At 34.6% G+C, this 12,276-nt stretch overlaps 1 protein-coding gene across 2 annotated transcripts in view; it reads right to left on the bottom strand.

Annotated features, from left to right (window-relative positions):
* LOC116182458 (steroid hormone receptor ERR2-like) overlaps positions 1–12,276 on the bottom strand; it is a 33,104-nt gene that overhangs the window by 6,996 nt on the left and 13,832 nt on the right. For both annotated transcript variants that reach the window (XM_031502995.1, XM_031503001.1), the window contains exon 2: positions 1,985–2,140. In XM_031502995.1, coding sequence (XP_031358855.1) covers positions 1,985–2,140 — 156 coding nt within the window. The remainder of the gene's footprint in view (positions 1–1,984; positions 2,141–12,276) is intronic.

Here is a 12,276-nt window from a genome sequence, read left to right as displayed (position 1 = left end):
GTTAACAACCCACTCGTATTCAACCCAAACGCAAAGCCAAAGAAACACTTACACAATAAACTCCATTTAATAAAATTACAGGAATTATTATAATGATTTTTTTTTTTTTGTTTTTCTCTTTCCTGATAGCGTTGGCTATTGTGCCCATCAATAGGTATGTTGGTAAGTACGAATTACTATCTCCAATCTTATCAGATAATCCATGCCAGGCTAGACCTGAGTTCTCACAAGAAACACCGACCATAATAATAATAGTATTTTATTCCATAGACAAACTAGTTTGTGTGGAAATTGTCAACAAATATTTAAATTACGAGTAGGTACATTAAGTATTATATAGGTAAAAAACAAATTACATTAAATAGCGACAAACAAGTTACATTAAACAGTAAGATATTCACTTATATCATAGTGACATTTGTCAACTAGAAACAAATATAATTTTTCTTTAAAGATTGATAATTGCCTACAGTTACGTATTATGTGAGGTAAATGGTTATAGATCTTAATTCCCAGATTGGAAGGTGAATTGATTCCAATTTTTGTCTTAGTGAAATGTGGTCGAAGATTATCATTACCTCGGATATTGTATTGATGTATATCCTTACTTTTAACCATCTTGTTAGAGTTGACATAAATATATTGACAGATTTCAAATATATACAATCCTGTTAGAGTGAGAATTTTATGTTTTTTTAAGAATCCTCGACAAGAATCAAATTTGCGAATATTTGCAAGTGTTCGGATAATTCTCTTTTGAGAGAGAAAGACGCAACGAGAATAAGGGGATGGTCCCCATAAACAAATTCCGTAACGAATGATAGAAGCTACTGATGCGGGGTAGATCGGAATTAATTGTGGTAGTGTAAATATAGTACGTAAGTTTCTAAATAAATAATTAGTTCTATTTAACTTATTGACTATATTAGTACAATGTACTTGCCAATTCAAATGTGCATCTATATGTAAACCTAGAAATTTTGTGCTGGTCGCTTCCTGTAATTTATATTGATTAAAAGTTAAAGTTATGTTTTGTACATTAATTTGTAAATTAATTCCTTTCGTTAGAGTACCATGAAGGATGAAACAAGTGACCCTCCTTCTTTTGAAAACGGGTAAGAAAGAAGGGCAGTAGTTGGTAGAAAAGTTCTTTTTGTCGAGACCTTTAATTAGAATCCCATGAAAGGTAAAATTAATTTTCAAATAAAATACGCTAAACGCGCTACTCATCTTATCAGATACCATGCCAAAAAGAGACAAAGCATGTATAAATTGACTTTGGAAACTACTACTAACTATTCAATACAATTCTCATCCGTAGATCTGAAGACAATCAGTACTGGATTTTGCCAAAAAGATATTGAAATTGTTATTTAGGAACCAAGTTGGCTGTTAGGTGTAACGGGAGCCCGCGAAAGTATTTTCTTTTTTCGAATTCTCCGTGTAGAAGCGAGTAGTGAAATAATACTACCGCAGAGGGCACCGACTATCAAACAAGGAAACTAAACATCGACCAGTCAACTGCAACCTCAACGCTGAATAGGTGAAGGGCGTTAGTGGTATGACAACCGATTACGACTTCTTCCCCGATTTGTAACATTTTTAGATGTGTGTTTGTGAACCCAGTAAATGTGAGTCTATTGTAAATTGGGGCAAGCCGAGTGGTTATTTGTAATATAACATTTTTAAGTAATTTTGAACATAAAGCAATGTGTTTAACAAAATATTTCGTTTGATTTCCGATCCAATTTTTTTTAATACTTGGTTTTATAACACCCTGTTTAACTTTCATAAAATGCGCAAAAAGTATTTAGCTTGGGCAAGATCTCAGTTCTAAGATCTCAACCTTCAGATGAATGGAATTCCCGAAGGTATTAGGCGATAGAAATACCAAGATTAGTCGAAACGTGACTGTCATACACAAAATTCGAATGTCTTTTTACAGATTTAAGTGTGTGTGTTCCGGAAATCGTAATTTACATACCCCACTGTCGTGTATCATTGTCGTAGTAGTTGGCGAGTACATTTCACTATTCGACGGTGAACATTCCGGAAAGCTAGAATCCATTTCTTTTTTAATATGCGTTATTCCACTGGCGGTGACATCACTTGTCGACCCCGTGTCCGTCATCATGGATACCTGGAAACAAATTGAAAAAAGATAAATAATAAGTAGGTAATGCCTGCATTCAATTTTAACCAATTTAAAATGCTAATGAATCGAATGGCGGAAATGGAATTAACGATAATTGCCCCATTTTCCCCTGTCCTTGAAGATTTTTTTCAATCTGACTAGTCCTCGACGGAGATTATCGGCGCGGATTATTAGGGGCACTACGGTTAATTAGCGAGCATTTTAACTGCCGCTGTCTACCGACTAGAATGCGTCTAGCAAGGGGGATGTTAATTATACGTTGTTTTTTCTTAAATACAAATTATCCCGTACAGGTAGATCGATATGCACTGTCTACGGCATTAAATTAATGACCAGGCGTGTGTGTGTGGTGGTTGGCCACAGATCAATCAAAACACAGGATGAAGTCAGCGCATGGGCCACGCTGTCTAGACGAATTTCAAGGTCGCAACAGTAAATATTTTTAGGACAATGTAGTGTTGTGTAGACAAATGATCAACGAATTCGTTTATTCATGGCGAAGAGATGGTCACAGCGAGATAGTTACAAACAATAAAATTTTGTTTTTCAGTCTGAATCACCCACTAACTCTTTCGCGCCCAATTACCTAGGAATAATAAAACAAGTGTGTAATGTGAGCTCGCCAAAAGTAGTAAGAGATTACGTACGTACATACCTCACCACAGAGCACACTAATCCAAATTTGCTAATGCGTGGCCTTCCGAATTAACTGCAACAACTTACAATGACCATTTTTTGTCGTACTTGTATAACTATGTAATCTTGACGCTTTGAAAGAAAACGACAATATGTAAACTAACATAATTCATAGCGGAGCATAAATTTAATTTTTCCCAGAATACATTCATATATTGGCATTAATCCAAAACCATTTCCGATATCGTAAGTTACGACAAGGCTGGTACAGTCATATTCATTCGTTAGTTTCTAATTTAATTCCACCATGTTTAATTAAAGTTCACTATCAAATGTTGCCACGTATGGGGTGGTACATTTAAACCTATTTTTAACAGACTCCCCTGAGATAAATTCGAAAGCTGGATTTAATTATAACCCTAATAAATACTTGCAAAATGTAAAATAATGTTAAAAACTAGACTGCTCTTGAAACAATTTTGTGAAGGGGTTTGTTCCATTTGCAATTCAACTTTGATCAAATCGATTAGGTTTTGACATAAACGGGGTGTTCAACTATGAGCTAAATTATTACGCGTACGTGGGAAAGACAAAGCGACTTGCGTTTTTCAGCAAAGAAAATAATGCAAGCGAGGTGTAGCCATTTTTTAATAATTTACGTTAACAAGACTTGTACCTAATCTGAAACCATTGTTGAAATAGGTACTGTATACGGTGCCTTGGCTTCCTTAGCGAACCTTCAGAGCTGTGTACGCTCCGATTTAGATGAGAGCATGCTGGTTCCTACCCCAAAGAATAGAAAAGTAATGGGATTTAGCATGGAAAAAATTAACTTACCACAGCGTTGTTACAAATATCGTAAAATTTCAACAAATGCAGAACACTTGCTTTCAAAGGATCGTAAACTTCAGTTTATCCCTTGACATAACCTTATAAAAAATCGTACCCGTATATACGAGTATATTAAATTCTAATTTGTTATTTTAATCAAAAAAGTTACTATTTACTTTTGGAAAGTTTGCATGTTGCGAAAAGCTCTTACGTGTAGGTAGAAAAATTATCATTTTCATAAATAATTAATAAGAAGAAGAAATTTTTTCTATCCATTTCGGTTTCCCCTGCGTTTTGAATAGAATGTGTGCGATAGCGACTTTCGTAAGAAAACATCATACGACCCCACTAGTGGAGCCAAAACACTCTCTCTTACATTGCGTCGTCCGTAACCTGGATTTACATTATGGTTATCCTGAAGGTAATTCGACCTCGCTAGTCACTGCATTAGGATTATCATCCTAAGTGACGCCTTCCTTTGCCTACAAGACCAAGTGAGGAGGTTGGGACAAATGGTACAACAACATTAATTTCCGGCACGACATGTCACCAATCCCTACAGCGATTCCGGTAACTTCTCATGATGAGTATTTCCTTGATAATTGAAATTGCTTTCATGGTATGTGGTGATGTTTTTTCAGGGGTCATGTTCCATTATCTACCGCGGATCTTTTGAGGTAGAAAAATCTGAGAGCCTTATCCGGACAAATACTTATGGACCGTTCTGTATACGCCAAGTTTTTAAGGAAGGCTATGATTGTGCTAATGCACTTTTTTATTGGACAATAACCATTCAGCACCCCAAGAAGAAACGCAAAAAAAGTATATTTGTCAATGGCATAACGTTAACATGGAACCGTAATTAACCAGATACGAGTACTAGAACAACATGAGTGCTGTAAAAGTCGATCAAATCAGATAACTAATATGTGCAATGTATGCTCCGATGTAAATTCCGCTTATAAGTTATAAGCAACGATTGCACATAATAACCATTAACCTTCATCAGAAAAATGTGTGAAATTCCATGTTCATTATTCTCCATAAAGGTATCTCGAGATGTAATTACTAATAATTGTTTCACTGTATAATCAATCAATAAAAACGCAAGTAACATTAAAACGAAGAAAAACGAAACATATGCAAAATTCGCGACAAGGATGTAAGGCGGACGTAAGGTGCAGTTTTGACCTTGCACTTGAACTTTATAAGTAAAAAATAGTACTCGTTCAGTCAAGGCTGGCTCCTTTTATATACCAGTCTGCTGCGGCTGTCAAATTTTTTGCTGCACAATAAAACTGTATTTTATTTTTGCATCATTCGAGCAGTGGGACAAAACGCAATAATGCGGTTTTTAAATTCACTTCCATTAGATATTGATGTCAAATGTTATTTTCTATCTCGATACGCATTTAGATTTGGTTTATAGAGGAATTTATTTATATAAGAAGCCATCGCGGTTCAGTAACTATCAAATTCATTTCTAGGGAGGCTGTGTGATTCACCAAGATGCTATCCAATTTTGAATGTAAAATATTGGTACATAATGAAAATTTATTCGTATTATTATTATTATTATTATATTTTGGAATGTTTTTTCGGTACTCGAAGTTATTCAATTTTTGATCAAAGTGAAATACACAAACTTACGTTCACCTTGTGGTCGTGATGATTGATCATCATTAAATTGCAGTAAGTAGGTTAATGAAAAACATATAACTCCTCCAATACGTCGAAACATGTTCGGGGAAAAAAAAACGAATAGCTACAGAGCGTTCAAACCAATTACTATTTTTAATTTTGGCAAAAATTGGAAAAACGTCCATTTAGTTAGATAGACATAGAGGGAAGTTTAATGGAAGGTTTACTTCAGTCTTAGCATTCACCCCTGCACCCCAGCGATCACCACTGTACAATTATAATATGTAGCCCTAATCGAGTGTTGTGAATTAATTTTAAAAGATCAATACAAATACAAATAAATCAATTTTACACATTTCACGTTTTTTATTAAAATATTCACGGACATTAACAAAAATGTTTCTTGTAGGTGTTATTGTGAAGAATGCGAGGTGCAGTCTGGCGCTACCGCTACAGCTATACATGGAAATCTCGCAAACCATAGAAGCTACGAAGATGGTCAAATTAGGGAAAAATTGCGAAATTAAACAATTATTATCATGCTGTAAAGAAAAAACAAGAAAATTCCGATTAATTCCGAAGATTGCCAGAAAAACGGAAATTTACCGATTTTGTTTTTATTTTTTCTGCTGCTATTTTATTTTTATTTTACTTTATTTTATATATGGCCCATAAAAGAAGTACATACTGTATTGAGTATCATTTTTAGCTTCCTAGCATGTGCTAGGTAGCTATTGCGATAGCCGTTTTTTGAACATTTAAAAATTTCATCAAATGTCGACGTTTTAGACCATTTTAAGCAACTTTTAAAGAATAAAATTTTTTTCCGTCTGTATGTACGTACGTACGTACGCACGTTTGTTGGCAATTTTCTGAGAAAACGGCTCGACGGATTTTGTTGAAATTTTGTATATATGTTTTAGGCATACCGAACAGAAAAATAACGGGCCGGATTTTTGAAAAAAAATTTTGGAGCGCCGTAACGGCATCGAACTTTTTTTTTCAAATAGCAACCTAAAATTTTTATTCTATTATTTGGAAGACCTTATTTTCCTGTGTACAACCTACAAAAAATTGGGCCGGGTTATATTATCAAAAAACGGAGAAAAAAATTGTCAAAGTCAAAAAATTGTGTTGCATATGTGCAAAACGCAACGATCTTGTTTCTGAAGCAATTTAAACGAAATTTCTATGGTAAGTCCCTTTAATAAAAGCAAACAAAATTCATGCGCAACACGATTTTTGCGCATTTGCAGAAATGCAATTTTCTTATTTATGGAACAGTTAAAACGAAATTTGGATGGTAGGTCCTCCTAATAAAAGAAAACAAAATACATGCGCAAAAAATCGAGTTGCGCATGTGCAACATCCAACTTTCTTATTTATGGAGCAATTTTAACGAAATTTGGATGGTAGGTCCCTCTAATAAAAGCAAACAAAATGCATGCGTAAAAAAACATATGTTGGCAATTTTTGGTTTCAGCTAGGAAGCTATTCTGTCAAGAATTTGACACCTGGTTATATTTTGGAATGTTTTTTCGGTACTCGAAGTTATTCAACTTTTGATCAAAGTGAAATACACAAACTTACGTTCACCTTGTGGTCGTGATGATTGATTATCATTAAATTTCACTAAGTAGGTTAATGAAAAACATAACTCCTCCAATACGTCGAAACATGTTCGGAAAAAAAACTAATAGCTACAGAGCTTTCAAACCGATTGCAATTTGTAATTTTGGCAAAAATTGGAGAAACACGTCCATTTAGTTAGATAGAGGGAAGTTTAATGGAAGGTTTACTTCAGTCTTAGCATTCACCCCTGCGATCACCACTGTACAATTATAATAATAGCCCCAATCGAGTGTTGTGAATTAATTTTAAAAGATCATACAAATACAAACAAATGAATTTTACACATTTCACGTGTTTTATTAACATATTCACGGACATTAACAAAAATGTTTCTTGTAGGTGTTATTGTGAAGCATGCGAGGTGCAGTCTGGCGCTACCGCTACAGCTATACACTGTGTCCAAGATATGGTTGTCTATCATGGAAATCTCGCAAACCATAGAAGCTACAAAGATGGTCAAATTAGGGAAAAATTGCGAAATTAAACAATGATTCAGGTTTATTCTCGTGCCACTTGTTAAGCGTTTTGTTTGTTAACTGAGCAAATTTGCTACGTCTAACAAAAATTGGTATTCTGGTAGCCGTTTTGTTTGGTTAGCGTAACAAGATGCCTAGCAAAATTGCTACGATTCTTACGCCATTTCTGAATTGGCGTTGGCACTTTGTTAACGTGAAATAACTCACTCTTGTACGGATTAACGCAGGGAGCGGGGCCTCGCAACGGCTACAGATCACGATATTTTACATATTATTTCCTGCATGTAGTAAAAGAATTAGAATTGATTTGGTTACATGTCTATACTTCAACAATTAATTCGCAAACGTCAAAATTTTACCGCGGTTAAAAATGTGTTAAAATTGTATCGCTTCTGATTTTACCAGGGATTTTGCCTATTAGACGACCACAAACTTGCGGTTGCTTAGATACGAAAATCGAAAATGTCTCCTAATGTGCTAATTTCGAATGCACTTCTCTTCCGCGATGTCCAGTTTTGGTGCAAATTGCTTCGCGAATACTAAAACCGCTGTGAATAGGTATTTATTCTGGGAAATATCCATGCCGAATATCCCGTGTGCTTAAAAATGGCTGATTAAATTTTAGGATATTACTGCTGATTCAAATGCTCATGAGTCATGAGTCATGGATAGGGACGAAGGTAAGCACCAATCTCTATGTACCATCGAGATTATTGAGGGCCAAGGCGAGTGCTTCCTACAAATCATTTTTGGAAGGAACATCTTTCTTAATATTTGCCTCAAACAGCCGCTTTTTTCCTGCAGAAATGTAGATATTCCTGATATTGCAGGCGAGTTGTTTTATCTTGAATTAAAAAATGAAAGTCCGAAAAGAACAAGTTAATAAACTAAAATAAACTCATAAAATATATCAAACGAGATAAGAGTAGGTAAGCGTGAAGAATAATAGTAACGATAACTAAAAAATATAAAAATATTTTAGGCGAATTCAACTATTTCGGCTCCAAATCGCAGCTACTATGTCGTGGAGAACAGCAGTTAGTTAATTTATTCAGAGCTGCTGCAATTTCTTGGAGTTCTTTCAAAAAGAAAATGTTTTTCGAACTATTTGTGCGTATTTTCGGAATACGGACAAGAAACGGCTACATTCATGCGGTATGGCGTAGCAAAACCGTAGCCACGCCCTTACTTGTTAACTCGCTTCTAGCAAAGTGCCACCAGAATTGCAAACGAACAAAACTACTTAACAATTTGTTAAACGCGACTTAACAAATTCGTTAAACGTAGCAAATTTGCTAAAATAACAAATGCCACGAGAATAAGACTGATTATCATGCTGTAAAGAAAAAACAAGAAAATTCCGATTAATTCCGAAGATTGCCAGAAAAACGGAAATTTACCGATTTTGTTTTTATTTTTTCTGCTGCTATTTTATTTTAATTTTACTTTATTACGAATACAACGATATACGGTACATAAAAAAACTGGTTTCAACAGGATGGTGTACCAGCGCACAGCGCCATAATCGTGCGAAAATACCTATCGGACAAATTTTCCATTTTCCGTTCATTTACTGATGCCCACCTTTTATCAAAAAGCTATGTTAACCTTTTAAGGACGTTTACAAATGGAGAGACGAGAAACCCCAGGCTGTTCTTCCAAGAAATGTTGGAGGTAAGAATTGTAGGCGGGCATCTTGTAGAATTTTAACATGCTAACGCCACCAATAACGTTCTTGCGAGAACTCAAGAAATGTTAGTTGACTATTTGTTGAGTTACCGCTGGAATTGCGTTCAACTCGTATGATATCAACATGACGACGTATCCTCCTTTCAACAGTAATGTTAGATTATCTGAACTTTTCCCAATCGTTGGATCGGAAGAAGTGGTCCGGTAGCATGGCTACCTAGATCTACCGATCTTATGATTTTCTTGAATCTTTCTTGTATGGGAACATCTGAAAAATGTAGTGCATCGTAGGCATTTTGTATAAATCGTCATTTTATATTACAAATGCCTAGGCATTTTTTAAAACGCGGGCAGTAAAATAAATGCGTTAGTGCTCGTTCTTTAGAATCTGCCGGTTGCTTTTCAGGCATTCAAACCCAAATTCCAAGGGGAACGGGAAAAAAAATAGAATTTTATGTTTCACAACAAAAAAGGGAGTTTTGGGGACATTAGTAGGCTCCTTTGAAGGTAGGTCGTAAGGGTACTCCAAAGAGACTTATCGAAGTTCCCACGGGAACGAGGTACGGGATTTCCCAAAGACGGGACTGCTAGTTTAGAATATTTTCGGCCCTGTAAGATGCATTTGAATTTTCAAAACGCCGAAAGTGTCAAACAAAATTAAATTTCAAAAAAAATTATCTAGACACACTCACAAATGCCCCTAATTTAACAAGAAAATTTAATTCAGTACACGAATAACATTAAAACATATTATAGTTACTGGCGTCAATGAATTCAAAATTCCTTCAGATACCGTTTCCATGACTTAAGCAAATGATAATTATCACAATCTAAAAACAAGGGAACTGTTAGATAATCACATTTTAAACGTGAACGTTCATTAAAAGTAGATAAATTTAAATGGGATGTAATAAAATACCTCTATCACCTGCAGGCGCAGGCACCACTCGATGTGTAGATATAAAATTAGAAGTTTTTTAAGTGGTTCCTCCCCAAATGCAGTGATGCAGCAACACAAACAAGAACGTCTCGTCGTCTCCTTGCATTTTACTTAACCTTGATCGTGAAAATAATCCGGTTGCTAACGTATAACCGGCGGCCATATATCTTGCCATAAGGCGAGTTTGACAGACAAATGCTTTTAAAGTATATACCTTCTGATAATTTACGATTAAAATACGCAAATCGAGGGAATTTTATTCGTATGTTTAGGGAAAAAGTTTAAATTATGCATTTTATTACAACGAAACGTCGAAACGTAGACGATGGTCACATTTGGGGATTATTTTCATAATTGATATGAATCGCTAATTGTTACATGATTAAATTAACTTAAATTAAATTTTTTCAGCAAGACAGTGCTTTGTCAATTGGTGATAAAGCACAGGCTCTCCAATCATAATTTACGAAGATCATATTCATGATATCTTCTGATCCTGGACATAAACTTACCTGTACTGAATTCTTGCTCAATTCACATCCATTTATCTCGCTTCAATTTTCATTATTTGCTTTTGATAAATTTCTTATCATATATACAATTCGCTCCCAGAATCATAAAAACGAATATATGTAATTTAGCGCAGCAAATTTAATTTTTGCCATCTGATGATTGTCGCTTTGGAAAGATCACAAGTATGAAATTAGCGCTAAAGATGCCTTCAAATTTGGACCCCAATTTTGATGAAAAATAAGGATTGGACTTGGGATTGCATATATGAACACGAAGCTAAAAACTTAAAATTTGTGGAGCAAGGTTTTGGAGCTTCTAGCTGCCAAAACTCTTAATTCATATTTTTGCTATATTGCAATGAAAACGCTTGTACTGCAGAGATTACAAAAAAATGTTTGCTGTAAGTCGTAACACATATCATTAAAAACAAGGATATTGGTTTTGCTAACCTATGACATAGACGTGCTAGGTACAAAAACTCGAATGTAAAAATGTAAAGAAAGTGATGAACTAACTAAGGAATTTCGTTTGGATGGTTAAGACAGCCGATCACGCTTTATAGATCCGCTTTAACAACTTACCGATAAAAAATTTCACGAACAACAGTAATTATTAATTATTGTATTGTAAGTATGAATTTTTAATATAAATTATTTACATATCGTCATCTTCGGGCAGTGATTGATTATGTTCCAGCTAAACTTCAGTTTTTCAAAGTGACAAAACACATTGCCGATCCGCTAATGTTGTCATTTTCTGCAATGTTAATAGGTCTGTTTGTTGTAACTACGTTAAACAAGTAACATTAGAGATTATTATTATCAATTCGGTACAACAATTTACATAATAATGTGATTTTTTTACTTAATAGACTGTCTGTAGTCGCAAAACTCGGTTCGTTATTTTTAAGAAAAATCGATCGTGAACATACCAAGATACTACTAGATTATGGAGATTTTCATTTAACGTTGTAGATTAAACAACGAATTTAGTATCCAAACACACGAAGAACGTTTCGAAATGATATAGCACATGTGCCAACCTAGCGCCAAACTAGACATCACTTTTACGTACGTTACCATAATAACAATGATATTCGTTATTACGTCGACTATAAGGTCCAAAATGATATGAAGTGCTTTTTCTAAAATAAATGGGAAATGTCGATTCTTCACATTCACCATGATAACCTTATCTGATGTTTACTTGCTAATGTATGTCACGTTATTAAGTTGTAAAAATTAATATAATAATCTTATAACAGTATTAAAATGGTAAATTGTGATATCGTCAAGTTACGGGATTGAAACAAAAATGAACGCCATAGGGAAAAAGTAAGCCCGTCTGTCTGCCTGCATCGTAGGTTTAACTACTACATCGGTTATACAGTCAACACAATTAAGTCGGCACTATTGCTAACTTTCTTATAGTGGTAGAAGTTTGAAAGACGGTCAAATTACTAAAATTGTGTATATTTGTGTCTACTGAATCCAAATCTGTTATTAAAAAAACAAAACAACAACGTACTTTTCAGATAACAAAAATGTAAATGCAAGCTAGAAACTTGAAAATAATTTCAAGCGATTTCTCTTGGCTCCTTTTGTTAACAAAATTTTTTCCCGAAGCTGTGCAATTAACGGTTCCTGTGACAATTATTAATGGGACACCCTGTGCAGATTGTAACAAACAAATCTCGTTTTTTGTCGTATATTGGCTTGAAACTAACCATAGAATAGATAACATTCTTTCGCTAAGCGAGCAAA

This window comes from Photinus pyralis, unplaced genomic scaffold, assembly GCF_008802855.1.
Source record: "Photinus pyralis isolate 1611_PpyrPB1 unplaced genomic scaffold, Ppyr1.3 Ppyr1.4_LG1, whole genome shotgun sequence".
Lineage (NCBI taxonomy): Eukaryota > Metazoa > Arthropoda > Insecta > Coleoptera > Lampyridae > Photinus > Photinus pyralis.
The sequence above is the reverse complement of the archived record's forward strand: the minus strand, read 5'-3'. Positions and strand labels throughout refer to the sequence as shown.